The sequence below is a fragment of the Haematobia irritans genome, chromosome 2 (assembly GCF_050003625.1).
Source record: "Haematobia irritans isolate KBUSLIRL chromosome 2, ASM5000362v1, whole genome shotgun sequence".
In the NCBI taxonomy this organism is placed as follows: domain Eukaryota; kingdom Metazoa; phylum Arthropoda; class Insecta; order Diptera; family Muscidae; genus Haematobia; species Haematobia irritans.
Window position 1 is genome coordinate 122,072,141 of NC_134398.1, and position 16,989 is coordinate 122,089,129.

The window sequence follows — 16,989 nt, forward strand, 5'->3', positions numbered from 1 at the left end:
GGTTCCACAAATGTAAATAATAGAGAAGGTTCAGTGGTTAAGACTAGAAGTGCCCATATGTAATGGGTACTTTTAGTTAAATGTGGTATCACAATGGACTGAATAGTCTAAGTGAGCCTGAAATTTAATCGGGCTGCCACTTTAACCTAACCTAACCTAACCTAACCAGAATATATATATACTTTATGGGGTCTTAGAGCAATATTTGGATGTGTTACAAACGGAATGACAAAGTTAATATACCCCCCATCCTAAACCCAAAGAAATTTGTTAGTAGGGAGAGCAGAAAAGTCTGCTAAAACAGCAAAAAGTCTGCTGATAAAGGGACAGCAGTCACTGTTTGCTGAAATAGCAAACATATCCTGCTATTTTTTAAGTTCGATTACACTAAAACATGTTTTATTTTGGCAAAATGTCAACATAGGAGCTATCCTAACAGAATTAACACAATATTTTATGAATATCTATAGTATTTGACCAAAAATCTGAATATTTATCGAATTGAGGCATAACAGCAAACAAAATGTTTGCTGACCGTATGTAGGAGCTTGTAAGTATATTACAGAGCAAAAATATATCAAGAACTACTTTTGGTTCTTAAATATGCTTTGGGGAAAATTTTATAACCTAAAAATTTTACAAATTGTTGTTCATTAGGCCCTGAAGTACAAAAATATAACAGCAGACATCGACTGCTGTTTTTAGCACATTACATATTGGCACTAGAAGTACCAATATGTAATAGGTACTTTTAGTTAAATGTGGTATCACAATGGACTGAATAGTCAAAGTGAGCCTGAAATTTAATCGGGCTGCCACATTGACCTAACCTAACCTACTACTGAGTTTATTTACTTACTTTTAGATTAAACGTTCCAATTTTTTAGTGATAAGACAATTTTGTAATACTTCAATTACACTAGTTTACAAAATAATTTTTTTCATGTACAAATGATGAGAGGTGATTTTTCGTATGTATTTTGATCTGCTGAATTCAAAAATGAATAGTTTTTGAGATATCTCGTTATTTTTAGTTTTTTCGGCTTTTTTCACTAAGCAAATCATATCTCGAGCTGGAAATGTCCGATTAGCTGTTGGTACTTGAATGAGATGACGAACAACCTTGTACAATTGCATCTGTTATAAGTTAAGTGGTTCAAAACATATCGATGAAAATAGGACTAATTTTCAAAACAAAAAAGGCGTTTTACAATTACTCTATGTCGCCGGAAAAACATAAACCATTGAAAACCGTCAGGGTTCTCTTCATTTTAGTAAAGATGAAACTTTAATGAAAGAAATAAGACCAACTAGAAGAAAAAACGATTAGATTCTGTTTTATGTTTAATGACAAGACTACTTTTATATGCGTGATAATTGAAATCAAAAATAAGAAACATGCACGAAAACATTTTATTTTGTTAGCTTTCACGTAATGATGTAATTAAATTAATTGTATGTTGCCTTGTCATCAAGAGTTCGCTTAAATCTAATTCAAAATTATTAAAAGCCCATATTTTTTAATTTAAAATCAAGTGATAATATTAAAATAACTGCACGAAAATTGTGAATGTAAGCCAATGGTGCTACATGTACTCGAATTTTAATTGAATCAAATTCATTGTGTGATACAGGTGATACTTTCAGAAAAGGTGGTTAAAAGACAGTTATGGGTGTTGTGTACACTTGACTACCTGTTACTGATTAACGTATGCGCAAATGGTGGATTATATTTTATTTCTTTTATGAAGAATAGTTCACACTTACCTATTTCACATATAGATGTACCTGTTTAAAGATATGTAGACAGGTGTGATTGAAAATGTTGCGAAAGGATGGTATATAAACTCGGAACAATCAATGAAATCTGCACATTTCAACTGACAACATCGAACAATAAATATCTAAACATTTCTCGACAAAATGGTTTTCGAACAAATTTTTAGTGAATTGCATATTACAAAACCATCCTATTGCAATAAATATGTGGGGACAATAACAGCAGAAATGCGCTTAAAACGCATTGCTAAGCGTCAAATAGATTGTGCTTCAATGTTTAGCCGTCTACAGGTAATAATCGATAAAATCGAAGAAGATTTTCAGTATCCCTCAGATATCAGAGCATCTCCAAAAACATGTGCATACACGAGAGTGAGCGACTGTGCATATACAAATTCTTCTTCTGGTGTTTCATCCTCGTCTTCATCGCCTGGGTCATTAAATGAAGACGATCGACTCAATCACACTATCACAATGGGAGTTAAGCGAAAAATCTCCGATGAAGAATACAATGAGACTAAATTCGAGATTTCTACGTTGGATTCTATACAACATCTAACAGAAGAACAATATCCCAAACAAATGGGTGCCACAATCATTTTGGGCCCTAATGGCACCACAATTGGAGTCCAGCCCTACGAAAGTATTATATGGTCATCGTCGGCCTCAGCAACACGTCAACTCTTGGGATTCATCTTTAGCAGTGATGTTTTGGCCACACATACTCTAACTGGAAAACCCTCACCAGCTTTTCATGGACGTGAAAGACCAGCAAAAATGCAGCTAGATCCTCTTAAATTGGCAGACATCATCCATTGTGTAAAATCCAGATTCCATTGCACAGAAAGAGAAATTCGTGCAGCAATCACCACAAAATGCTCCGATACATCCAAAAAGTACAAAAGACGTTGTCTGAAGCAAAATGATTCAGTTTTTAATATGTAAGCCAATTTAAAATGACTTTTACAATATGTAAATATGTATATATCCGTGTTATAATAGTACTAAGTGTTTTCATCCTGTTTTTATTTGAAATATAAGTCATATAAGAAATTTAATTTCATAGGCGTTTTATTAATTTTAATTTTTCAAACATTTGTGTTATTTTAAAATTTACACTAAAGACATGTGACTTAGTGTCACATTAATTTAATTACTTGGAACCTGAGCCTTTCTTCGGATCCCAAGCTTCGATTTTGGGACGTGTTGTTGAATATGGCATATATTGTTCTGAAAGAAAAAAAGAAATAATTGTTGTTGTTAAAACCGGGTAGAATGCTTTCTGAATAATAAAAAGTTGATTAGAGTTGAAAATGTAATAAATTAAAAAATTATCTGATACAATTAATTTCTTAATCAAATTAAAAAAATCAGTAAAGCGAATCAAAGCGACAATTTGTCTTTGTCAAAGGAAAAATAAAATGTGTGTGCAAGTTGATGTAGGGCAAACTCTACTTTCAATTTAAGGATCGAGTACAATTTACAACGAGTCGATAGTTTCACTGCAAATAGAGGTTGTTGATGAGTTCCGAAACGATTGTCCATCAAAACAACTTTGCCATCTAAAGGATTTAGCCCTAATCGAACATATTTATTAACCTAACCGTTGGTTAAGCTCAGTGTTTAAGGGATTTTTAGACGTAGCATACACTTTTTATTTTATTTCTGAAATATTTTGATTTACATGTTTTCAAGTTGTAATTATTGTGTTATCCCGTGTAAAAATTGGAGGATCCAATCCTATCCAATAATATCAAATTGGATCTGTTCAGATATTGGTTCAGACATAATTAGATATGCACAGATATGCTATATATGGTGCTAGATCTGGTTAGATATAATTGCAGATCTCATCATATATAGTATAATATCTAATTATATCTGGCATATCTAATAATATATGCTTGGATAGGACCATATATAGCACTATATCTAATAAGATATGGTAGATATAACATCATATCTGACTATATATGGGGTTAAATACGGTCCAAAATATAATAAAAAAAATCATGAACAAGTTAAAAAGATTTTTGAAATACACGTCTAAACCTCAATGTCATTATGTCAAATGTCAACGCCGCCAGGGGCATCACTTCTAAACAAAGTTAACAATAGCTGAGAAAATTAAGAAATTTAATATAATTGTTTTAAATGTGTTCCTTTGATAAAGTGTATATCGTTTCCTTTATTGCGGAGATTATGTAGGTAAGTAGATTGTATTTGTTATTTCCTTAGTAGTCATTTTCATATTGTTTTACTATTTTCTAAATTTGGAAAAAAGGAAACCTCAGTGGTGTACTGGTTAAAATGCCCGCCTTGCATTCAAAAGGTCACGAGTTCAATCCCAGTTCCGACCAACACCAAAAATTATTTCGGCGGTGGATTATCTCCTCGCAGTAATGTTGGTGACATTTCTGCCTCAAAGATTCTCTAAGTTGTTTCAGCGCAACGTGAAATGCCGATAGGACTCGATTATAACAAGGAGGTCCCATGTTATTGAGCTAATTATTGAATCGAGCAGCAGTCAGTGATAAGTGAGATGTTGATCACTGTGATGTCATGATGGTCTGAATAGTATGTATGAGCCTAAAATAACAGCCTATCGCTATACCTAACCTAATCCCGAATAACTTTAAATGTGAGTATTAAAAGCAACATAAAATTATATGGCAATTTTTATTGCAACTTAAAGAAGAATGATCCAAAACAAAACCAATACTTGCTTACATAGTTCAATATATTCCCATATTTGTTTATTCCTATATTTGTTTAATAATTGTTTTTTTTTTAGTTAATTTCATTGCAGATTGCCTTAACGCTGTAATACTTTAGTCGCGTGTCTAAGTCCAAAGAAGAAGAAACAAACGAAAAAAACCCTTGGACAACACTCTAACTCAACTGTCAATACTCTTAAATAGCTTTGATGGATCAATTTAAATTAAACATTTATTATGCACATACTTTTTGTCTGTATTATTAAATAAAAGAATTGATCTCATTTTATATACAAATTATGGGCTTTTATGTGTTGAAAGATCTCGAAAGATACAATTGTATCAAATAATATACAATTATATCAAATTAGATCTGATTAGATGTGTCTCATTTTTGAGATCTGATCAGATCCAATTTCATAGTATTTAGATCTGACCAGATATAACCATTTTTCGGATCTGCTCAGATCTGACCATATCTTGGCTCAGATCTAACCATATCAAATCAGATCCCCCAATTTTTACACGGGATTATATATACCCGTGTAAAAATTGAGAGATCTAATCATGTCTAATAATATCAAAGTATATATAATTATATCTGCTCAGATATGGTTGTAGATATAAATAGATCTACGGAGATATGTTATGTATAGTGCTATATATGATTAGATCTGATTCAAGATCTCATTATATATGTTGTTATATCTATTTATATCTATATATATTATATCATATCTGGTAAGATCTAATTATATATCTTCATATCTTCATATCATATTCATCATATCTAATTATATATACTATATATAGCTCCATATCTAATTTTATATATCGCATTAAATTATGTACCAGCTGTGTAACACGGATAAAAAATATTTGAATATGTTTGTGTGTAAAAATAATGTGTTTGTTACGGGAATACTAACGTGATATACTTGGTTACAAGAACGTATGTTTGGTCGCACATCAAAACAAGTGGTGAACATAACCAAACAACCTTTATATGTTGTGACAGTTTCAAGAAACCCTTTTAAATATCATTTTGAAGTGTCTTCATAAAATGCTTAACTTTCAGACACAACTGTCTTTTTGTTTTCAAAAATGTCACCCCATAACTATCACCATTAGCAACGCCTGTTGTTATTAAATTTGAAAAAAAAATATATATCAAATATTTGATAATGCGAGTTTGATATTTTTATTTTATATAAAAATCTAATGTCTTCTTATTTTTCGAGGAAGATAAAAGAGTAAGAGAAGCTGTGATAAGGTAAGTTTTTTGTTTTGTTGCTATTTTTATATATTGATGAAATGTTTCTTTACAGATGATATGTATTGGGAACAACATATATTGTCGTCCCATCATTCACAACATGGCATTGGGGACGTCCCACAAGGGGACGTCGCATGTGGCTCGCAAGTTGCTGGAAGGCGTATTCAAACGAAATGTACCTCACTGGACAACCCCCAATGGCACAGGGTTTGGAGAGACAGTTAGAACCCGTTTTTGCCCAAAATCACAGGGCCAGAGAAGCTATTGTTGGTAAGTATACCCTTATACCAAATCTATAAATTTCAAATTAACTGATAAATCTTTTACTGTCTTTAGATTTTTCATTCCGGGTTGCGAAAGAGCAGAATTGGGAGTCACAATCGAAAAAAGACGTGGAGAGGGCAATGTCCCAACGTCTTGGCGAGATCAAACGACAAAAGTAGTAAATAGACCACTATTGTTTAACTATTTCGTTTTTTGTTTTTAATGAATTCTAAAACTTAAGTTACTTAACATACATAAAATGTACGATCTCAATAGTAATTTAAATAATACAGTTTTACCATTATTAATATAGTATATTATATAATTCGTTTTATTAAATAGGGTAATATTATATGTAACGGGGAAGTGTTACAATTTGTAGATAAAATTATATATAATTAGATATATTAACATCTAATTATATCAGATTAGACATAATTAGATGTGGGCCAAATTTGAGATCTGGTCAGATCTAACTCCTTTAGATTTAGATCTGATCAGATATTATCATTTTTCGGATCTGACCATATCTGCCTAGATATACTACCGTATCTAATCAGATATGGCGGCAGATCTAATAATATCTGGTCAGATCCACCAATTTTTACACGGGTATATATTTTTTTTTTTTTTTTGTTAATTTGAAATTTTAAAGTGTATCACTACAGGATTTTTTTTTCACAAAATTTGAGGTTTGTGAAAAAAGTCATGTATAAATATATAACGTATACATTAATATATGGGGGTACGTTCAAAAATCTCCTGGCAATACTGGTTAAGCTACTTTTTTTTGACTTAGTTTATAACTGGTTTTAAGCTGAAACTTCCAATTAAAAATATAATTGAAACTTTGACTTAAATCCAAAGGAAAAACCAAACTATAATTGAAATCGGAAACATAAAAGACAGCGCGGAATCATACGCATTCCTATAAAATTACATAAAATTTATTGATTTTTGAATTGAAATTATAAAAAATAATTGAAAAAGGAATTTTTTCTAGGTTGATCCAAGGATTGATTCAAGGATTTAGGATTTTTAGATAAACTGTTGTATTTGCATGCTTTATTTACTTTTTGTCACTTACGTTCATATTGACTAGAAATTAAAAGCAATTGAGTGAATAAATCCGAAGCCAAATCATGTAAATATGAGCCACTCACCCACACAAAAATGCATTTTTTTGTAGCCGAGTGGCATTTTAGTGTGGTATCGGATTTATTCAATGATTGCTTATAACTTTATTTTCGGTCGATTTTCTTCTAGTTAGTCTTATTTCTTACGTTAGAGTATCATCTTTACGAATATGAATAGTTTATACTTTTCTGGCGGCAAAGAGTCATTGTAAAAGACGATTTTCTGAAAATTCGTCCTGTCAAAATATATCATCGATATATTTTGAACCTCTTAACTTATCACAGATCCAATTACACACGTTTGTTCATCATAGCAATGCCTTGTAATCAAGCATATGATCTGAACATAATCCGACATTTCTAGCTCGAGACATGATTTGTTTAGTAAAAAAGGCCGAAAAACTAAAAATAACGGGATATCTCAAAAATTGTTCCGTAAAAAAATATTTATATTTTAAAAGTTACCTCTCATCAAATGCACATTTTCAGTGTATACTAGTGTTATTGATCATAACATATTTCAATAAAACTAGTTTTGCTTTTCTGTCGCGTATAATAGTATTTAGTTTGGTAATGTAAAAAATGTAGGTTTTTCAGCAATTTACTTACCAGGAGTTCCTGAAAGATTTTCGCTGTGGTCTGCCATCCATTTATGCTTGGGACGATTGCCATCACGAATTGGAGGCAAATCGGTCTGCAAATATATTAATGCCAATTACATATTTTTCCTTTGAAATTTTAGTTTAAACTAACCTTATAGTGCATCCACCCAAACCACTCAGCTGGAATTTGTGATCCATCATAGTCCATATTCACATGGTCGGCAAATTCGACCCAACGATTTCTACCATAGAAGTAGTAGGGATTTTCGAAATACTTATTCCCATATTTGTCAGTGCCAACCAAAGTGCCGATTTTCAAATCGTCATTTCTAAAGATTGCATTAAACACAAATCCAAACCATTTTTTATAAATATTCCAAACCCACTTCTTATATAATTCGAAAACATCTCACCTATATAATTTAAGATAAGTATTCTTCAAACCGCCATTCTGACGTACGATCTGGAATAACTTTCCCAAACGATCCAGCCCCAGATATTTCGACATTTTCTAAAGAAATACATAAATTGTTGTAACTTAAATTGGTCAAAATAAAATCGCCAGAAGAAAATCACTTTCTTTAATCACCTTCTTTATTTACGTAATGAAAAGAAATGAAAAGAAACTTACTACATAGAAAATGATACACATACACACTATACATGAAAGTAAACAAACAAATACTATCAAACAAAAATTGACGCCTTCAAATTTTTTATCACTTTACAAATTTTCTCAATAAGAAGAAGCACAATAGGAAAATGGTTGACACAGTGTTACCTGATGAAAAATATGATTTATACTCAAATAAAATTACTAATACCGAATATGAAAACAGCCCAATAAACACAAACGTTTGAAAAATGCTAAATTTCAACAATTTTTCAAACATTTTTTTCAAAGGATTAGGGTAATATTCAAGTTGAGAAATTGTTGAGAAAATCGCGTTCTCAACAAAAAACAGACATTACCCTCAACAGTAAAATTCAACACATTAGTAATAATTTCTCAAGTGTTATTCTCAAATTGAAATGCATCACTACTCAATAATTTCTCAAACTATTTTCGATGCTAGTCAAATTAAAAATTAACATTGCTGCAAATACTATTCAACCAAAATTTGTATTAATGCTATCCCCACTTCTAATTGAAAGTCAAAGCCAAAATTCTATGAATTTTGTATAATTTATTTATTTTCGTCAAAATTAAATATATTATAATACACTACACTACAATACTAATTGACAAATAAATATCTCATTTAACATATCAACAAATAAGGACAAAACTTTAAATATCTTAAACATTATTTGTAGACACTTTTGCATTGATAATTCGATTTCCTTCCTATTGGTGTCACAAAACTGCACTAAAATTGATTAATATGCGGGCAATTTGATATTAGGAACGTGCTGGACCACGTGTTAGAATAGATTTCCAGCAGAAGGAATTCACTAATATCCATTTTAAGCTGAAAATATGATGTAAATTAAACTGACAATGGGATCCACATTTTCATCCGGAAGTTAATGATATGGAATAATATCAAATGTTTAATAATTTTAATTGGTTGCTCTTTGAAATATTTCTTTTTTTCTTGTCGATAAGCCACTCATTTTTCATCGGTCAGCTTCTTCATATTTGCAAAAATCCAAAGATTTTAGTTTTCTGCAAAGAGATTTAAATTTAGTGACTTCTCTAAAATGTTGATTTAATTTTTCATATTGACTTACCAATTAAACTATTTGAAGTAGTTCCAGTTAATTGTCCCTCATTTTTTCATCGGTCAGTTTTTTAATGTTTTCAAGAACGAAGAATCCATAATTTTAATTTTCGGCAAAGAGATATACATTTAGTGACTTCCTTAAAATTTAATTTCTTTTTTTTCCATTTTTTATTTCTTCCAATTGACCATGAACTTCGTTGCACAAAGAAGTATTAAAACCCACATGGTTGCATTTTAAGGTAGTGTTTTGTCAAAGTTTTCTCATATTATCTTCAACACCTTTTCAAAGATTTCGTCAACATTTTGTCAAATTGGAAGTAATTCGCAAACAATTTGAAGATGTATTGCAGATGAGCTGTTTTCAAGTCAAGTTGAATTTATGTTGAAAATTACATTTACCCTCAAACTGAAAAGTTGTTGCATTTGAAAAACGCTCATCCTGTGTTTATTGGGAGGAGGGAAGACAATTCCAATGGTATAGGGATTGTGTACGTCTCAAAATTGTAAATGAAACCGGTTTTCACTGTACGAGGCTTTTACACATTTGGAAAAGAAAAATTTAATAATAAAAGGTCAATACCCTGCCAACATTTTTTGAATTTGACGGCGCTTCTGAGAATCCCCACCACGTCGAAAACAATCGTATACGACATCCAAAACTCGTCCGAAAAGCGTCACTATTGAGAAGTTTTACCACGCCAAGTTATTACAAAAAAGTATCGCATAAGTAGAATTATTAGGCGCCTTTTGTAACAAATTTAGAACGACACCAATAACCCCTTCAAACAATCAGAAAAGGTGCATTTTAATATGGTTGTAAAAGAATCATGAAAAAGTATGAAATGTGCATGAAAGTATTTTGCCGTCACTATTGTTATAAGAGCCATTTTATATTTTGTGAAACACCAAGCGACACAAGCTTTTTATAATTTATTTAAATAAAATCGATAATGAGGTGCTGAAAACATAGTTTTTGACTTTCCAAATGGAATAAAGTGATTGTTTTCAGATATTTTACAGACACGCTGCCTCCATCGAGAATAAAAAAATGTAACTTGCCAGAAATCAGCATCATTCTATTAGTACACCCATAGAAAAATTATTCCCATACGGGCTCAAATCAATACCGTACGTTACTGATAGTTAGCCAACCCCGTATGGTACAATATCAATACCGAACGGTACAGGCGGTACACAAAGTATGAAAGTACCATACGGTATTATGAAAATACCAAAATGGTATTAAAAAAATAACTAAGCGGTATTAATATTTATACCATTAAGTTATTGATGTATAAACAGTGTGGTATTACCAAATAATACCACAATGGTATTGGGTTTAATACAAACGCGGTATTTATTATTATAATACATATTAATTCACTAAAACACACGTAACAATGACTTTTCCTTTAATACCTTTATAAAATACATAGTACACTCATAGAAAAAAGTCTGCTAAAACCAGCAGTCGATGTCTGCTGTTATATTTTTGTACTTCAGGGCGCAATGAACAACAATTTATAAAATTTTTAGGTTATACAATTTTCCCCAAAGCCTATTTAAGAACCAGAAGTAGGTTTTGGTATATTTTTGCACTGTAATATACTTACAAGCTCCTAAATACGATCAGCAAACATTTTGTTTGCTGTTATGCCTCAATTCGATAAATATTCAGATTTTTGGTGAAATACTATAGATATTCATAAAATATTGTTTTAATTATGTTAGGATAGCTCCTAAGTTGACATTTTTATTTGTTTTAGCCAAAATAAAACATGTAATCGAGCTTCAAAAATAGCAGGAAATGTTTGCTATTTCAGAAAACAATGACTGCTGTCCCTTTTTCAGCAGACTTTCTGCTGTTTTAGCAGACTTTTCTGCTGTCCCTACCTACAAATTTCTTTGGGTGTACATACACTTCACCACTTTTTTCATGCAAAATTATTCTTTGAATTTTATGTCCCATCACAGGCTCTGTACGCTTCAGCTGTCTGTTGTGAGATTTGAAAAGCTTTTGTATGTCTCTTACGTATCTAAGGAGAGTTCCGAGTTAGTAAACATTAATAATACTAAAACATTTTATACTTACGAATACTTCGCTATATCCAAGAATTTAGTTTTTTCAGTCATCATGTTTTCCAAGACATATTCCCTGCCAGCATTTCAAAGTTCCATTTCAACCTCATCGTTACCACAGACTCGTAAATGTCACTTCAACCATCATGAAAAGGTACATCAAAAAGTACATGCAAGTAATTTGCCATCCCTACTGTTAAAAAAGCCATTTTTTGTGAAACGCCAAGCGCAACCAGCTTGTTATATTTTAATTAAATAAAAACGAAAATAAAGTTCTGAAAACATAGATTATACGCTTAAAATTGTGAAAGGTATATTGGTGAACAATTTGGTGATTTTCCAAATGGAATAAAGTGATTGTTTTTCAGATATTTTACAGACACGCTGCCTCCATGGAATAAAAACACTGGTTGATAGACGCAGCAACATGCAACTCGCTACTTGTAACTCAACATCATCATTAATGCCAAAAATTATGTTAAATGTAATGTGATAGTGGTATAAATGTTATAGTTTTAAGAATTTGTAAATGTTTAATCAAATTAATAAATATCTAAACAAACGTGTTTTACTCGACCACAATGATTCTTTTACAACTATCTTAAAATGCACTTTTTCTGATTGTTTGGAGGGTCCCTTATTGGCGTCGTTCTAAATTGATCTATAAAGGCACCTAATAATTGCACTCATGCGAAACATTTTTGTTGTAACTTGGCGTGGTACAACTTCTCAATAGTGACGGCGCTTTTCCGACGAGTTTTTGATGTCGTATATGATTGTTTTCGACGTAGTGGGGATTCTCAAAAGAGTCCCCAAATTCAAAAAATGTTGGCAGGGTTGCAATTAACGCGTCTATTTACTTTATGTGAACAAACTAAACTACTAAGGCGACAACTTAGTTTTTAGCAACGGTGACATATCATATGCTACGGGTATGTGATAGCTAATACCATAATAATACCGGATGTAAATAATTTGATAGAAAGTGGTATCAAAATTAGAAGGTAACGTGAACCAATCAATTAATACCAAACGGTAATGGTCACGTACCGCCTTTTTTCTACCAGTGTAATGTTAAATGTGTTGTGATAGTGGTATAAATGTTATATTTATAAGAATTTATAAATGTTTAATTAAACTAATAAATATCTAAACAATCGTGTTTTAGTTGACCACAAAGATTCTTTTACAACTATCTTAAAATTCACTTTTTCTGATTGTTTGAAGGGGCTCTTATTGGCGTCGTTCCAACCCAATAAACACAGGATGAGCGTTTTTCAAATGCAACACCTTTTCAGTTTGAGGGTAAATATCATTTTCAACATAAATCCAACTTGACTTGAAACAGCTCATCTTCAATACATCTTCAAATTGTTTGCGAATTACAACCAATTTGGCAAAATGTTGACGAAAACTTTGAAAATGTGTTGAAGATAATTGGAGAAAACTTTGACAAAACACTACCCTGTAATGCAACGAAAAAACCACATGGTTTTCAATACTACTTTGGACAACAAAGTTCGTGAAAGAAATACAAAAATGTGGAAACTTTTTAATAATCAATTGAAATTGCTTATAATAATTGGTAAGTAAAACTAAAACACGAAATGAAAACTTTAAGGAAGTCACTAAAATCAAATCTCTTTGCAGACAACTAAAATATTTGGATGCTGATTCTTGGACACATTAAGAGGCTGGCCGATGAAAAATGATAGTGGCTTATCGAGAAGAGAAAGTTTCCATAAATCAAAGTGCAACCAAAAAAACTTGGTATTTATGCTTTTCCATATCAACAACTACTGGATGATAATTCGCATCACATCGATAGTTTAATTTACATCGCATCATCGGTTTAATTTGTTATTTTGTGAATTGAAATTGCTGGAAATTTATTCCAATTATCTGGTCATCAAGTTCCTGAAAATTACCATTATTTTAATAACAACAATTTTGTAACACCAACGTTCTTGAGGAAATCACGAAGTATGTGGTCAGTTGGAAGAAATACAAATTGGTAAGTCAAAATAAAAAGTGAAATGAAAACATAATGGAAATCACAAAACTCGATTGTTTTGCAGAAAACTAAAATCATAGGATGGTATATTCTTGGAAGATGTTGGCCGATGAAAAACCGATGAAGGGAACAACAAATAAAAGTTTTCAGAAAACTTACAAAGTGCAACCAATTAAAACAAAGTGCAACAATTCCTATATCAAGAACTTCTGGATGAAAATGTGCACTACATCAATTTACATCCCGTCATCATTTTGATATTTTGTGATTTCCTCTTGCTGGAATCTATTCTAACACACAAGCCAGCAAGTTCCTCGATAGTAATTATTTCAAATTGCCAGCATATTAATTAATAGTTATTTGACACCAACATTATAGAATTATACATGTAAAAATGTTTAAGATATTTAAAGTTGTATTCATGGTTTTATTTATTAATACGTTTAATAAGATAATTAGATTTTGATTGGTATTATATTATTATTTTTATATATTATTAATGTTATTTTTAAGATTATTATATTTGTTAACGAAAAAAATAATAAAATTTACAAAATCTCTAGAAATTTAGTATTGACTTTCAGTTAGAACTAGGATTGAATTTCATACAAATTGTGGTTTGAAAGTATTCGCAACAATGCTCATTTTTTATTTTTATCACATTGAAAACTGTTTGAGAAATTATTGAGTAGCGATGCATTTCAATTTGAGGATTACAATTGAGAAATTATTGCTATTGTGTTGAATTTTACTGTTGAGGGTAATGTCTGTTTTTTGTTGAGAACGCGATTTTCTCAACAATTTCTCAACTTGAATATTACCCTAATCCTTTGAAAAAATGTTTGAAAAATTATTGAATTTTAGTATTTTTCAAACGTTTGTGTTTATTGGGAATGCTTGGCGTCGTTCCAAAAATTGTTCACCAATATACCTTTTACAATTTTAAGCGAAATAACTATGCTTTCAGTCATTATCGAAAACTTCATTATCGATTTTATTTAAATAAATTATAAGAAACTAGTTGCGCTTGGTGTTTCACAAAATATAAAATGGCTCTTATAACAATAGTGATGGTAAAATACTCTCATGTACATTTCGTACTTTTACATACCTTTCCCCATCACAGTTGGCGATGTGGCAGGGAACTATTCACTATTTGGACTATTCAGTCCAAACACAGAGTTGTTAACATACGAGTTGCAAATACCAACATAAAAAGAGGATTGACATCACTGTGGTTATGCTTACGAAACACAGTTATGTCAGGTTGACATATATGACAGACAAATGTTATCGATATATTTTCTATTCCAAATACTACATTGGACCCCAGTATCTTCGCGTGATTCATTTTACAATTTTTCGCCATAATATTCGAATTTTATCATCATAAGATAAGTGAAAAGACTGCTTTTTAGGATGGCCAAAAATACCTCTAGCTCAGCATTCCGTAAAATCGATGTCGATCAATACAATGAGGATAACTTTAAAGAAGACGAGGCGGATTCCGTAGCTTTGGTCATAGATGAGAATGAAATAACAAATCTACTAACACAAGGAAAATATATAGAAGCTTTGGTTTCTGTTTTACAAAATGCTCCCTTGCGATGTAAACAACAGCACGTAAAAGTAAAGAACCGCGCTTTGCATCCTGGAAATAGATTCAGTTGACACTAGAAACTTTTCTCGGCGGCTGAAAATATTTGCAGGAGGAAGCAACATTTAGTTACTGTATAAATTAATTTTTATTAATTGATGGTTCCTATTTGTATCGCCCATAGGACCACGCCCTAAACATAACACTACGAGTATTACTTTCGATCAAAGCATCACAAATGGATCAAGCTGTAGAGACACTTGAGCAAATCGATCTGTTGGATGTCCTAATGAAATACATATATCGTGGATTTGAAATCCCCTCTGAAGGTTCCAGTGGTCATTTATTACAGTGGCATGAGAAAGTTTTCGCCAAAGGCGGAGTAGGTTGCATTTGCCGAGTGTTGGCTGACACAAATCGAGCTTAAACCGGGAGGATATGTTGTCGACGACCATTAGGAGAAAGTGTTACGAAGTAATTGCAATTAATAATTTTTTTCACAAATAAGATCTTAACTGCGCATTGCTAAACCTTTTGATCTGTATTAATGATGGCCACCACAAATTACGTTATTGGTTACTGAAACCTATTAAAACATTCATGTGGTATTTTTACTCCACATAACTATATAAATTATTGCTATAACTCTTAATTTTATGCTAAAACCCTTCTTGTTTTTTAATGGAAAACCTTTTAAAATAATAAATACAATGTTTTCTAAGGACGTTAAATATTCTTATTTTTTCCCGGAATACTGAACCAAAGGTTGTCTTGAACGGGGCCAAAGTCCACTATCTTGCTAATTATCCAAAACTATGCATGATTAAAAAATAGATCTAAAAGCATTAAGCGGGTTCTCAGAATCTTGAGCATGGTTAGAACTAATTGGGTTCTATTGAACTGAGTTCTAGCGGTCGAATGCTTTTATCTTCCTATAATTTTACGCATAAATTCAAATGGATAACAAAATGCTGAATACCAAAAAACAAGCTTAATTAAAATTTGAATGGTGTTTAAGAACTCTCTGGGGAGAGTCTGGAAAGTTCTAACAATAATGAAAGAAAATTCAAATTCTACAGAATATAACCGGTGTATCCAATAAATTCCCTTTTAATTGAAACTGATAGTTCTAGCATTAATATTCATAATTATTTGCAACAAAAAATATTTTTCGAACCATTTCTATTACAAGTCAAATCGCACAAATAAATCAAAGAGCTTTTGGAAATTATATACCGTGCCTCTTCAATGGCTGCTGTCAAAATTTGGTTTAACTAGTTTCAACGTGGTTTCACTTGGGATTTTCTTGAGCTACGCTCAGATGCCCCGATGATCATCTTTTTCTGGGATTCTCAATGTGTGAAACAATCGGCTGGAGAGAGGTTAAACGATTGTGCCAAATCGCCTGATTTGAGTAAGACACACTTCGTGTCTATAACACGTAGCTACTAAATCATTCTGATTTACCGCATGTGACTTCTTCAGTTTCCAACCTTGGAATTGGACTCGCTTGGCGTAATTCCTTCAAAAAGATTTTTCGAATACTAATTGCACCACCCACTTAATGGGATCCACTTAAGTTTATATAATCATTTTTTTTTCTTTTTCGGGAAACCTCTATGGGACAAACAAATAATTAACACAGGTCACATATTTCTCAGTAAGAAGAGGTCGCCATTTGACAGTACTGTTCTGAGTCTCATCGCAATGTACAGCACACATTTTTCACACCTCTCAAAATGTTAGTTGTTCTGACTCACTCGTGATAAAACTTTTTGGAATTTCTGATCGAAAAAGG

General features: G+C 31.7%; 3 protein-coding genes and 1 long non-coding RNA gene across 4 annotated transcripts; 3 read left to right on the forward strand and 1 right to left on the reverse strand.

The window, feature by feature from the left end:
* Positions 1 to 1,692: 1,692 nt before the first annotated feature.
* Elba2 (Early boundary activity 2) lies at positions 1,693 to 2,837 on the forward strand. Its single transcript, XM_075296061.1, has one exon. The coding sequence runs from the start codon at positions 1,924 to 1,926 to the stop codon at positions 2,722 to 2,724; it is 801 nt and encodes a 266-aa protein (XP_075152176.1). The 5' UTR covers positions 1,693 to 1,923; the 3' UTR covers positions 2,725 to 2,837.
* On the reverse strand, positions 2,833 to 8,348 carry ND-B17.2 (NADH dehydrogenase (ubiquinone) B17.2 subunit). The gene is made up of 4 exons (XM_075296064.1): positions 8,188 to 8,348; positions 7,926 to 8,103; positions 7,782 to 7,866; positions 2,833 to 3,009 (listed from the first exon to the last, which is right to left on the reverse strand). Exons 1-4 carry the CDS (start codon positions 8,280 to 8,282, stop codon positions 2,933 to 2,935), a joined length of 435 nt encoding a protein of 144 aa, XP_075152179.1. The 5' UTR covers positions 8,283 to 8,348; the 3' UTR covers positions 2,833 to 2,932.
* Positions 8,349 to 12,836: 4,488 nt separating this feature from the next.
* LOC142223933 (uncharacterized) lies at positions 12,837 to 13,493 on the forward strand. Its single transcript, XR_012718974.1, has 2 exons — positions 12,837 to 13,165; positions 13,231 to 13,493. It is a non-coding gene; the product is annotated as an uncharacterized LOC142223933 (long non-coding RNA).
* A 1,404-nt stretch (positions 13,494 to 14,897) lies between these two features.
* Arpc5 (Actin-related protein 2/3 complex, subunit 5) lies at positions 14,898 to 15,922 on the forward strand. Its single transcript, XM_075296065.1, has 2 exons — positions 14,898 to 15,223; positions 15,376 to 15,922. Exons 1-2 carry the CDS (start codon positions 15,014 to 15,016, stop codon positions 15,616 to 15,618), a joined length of 453 nt encoding a protein of 150 aa, XP_075152180.1. The 5' UTR covers positions 14,898 to 15,013; the 3' UTR covers positions 15,619 to 15,922.
* Positions 15,923 to 16,989: the final 1,067 nt, after the last annotated feature.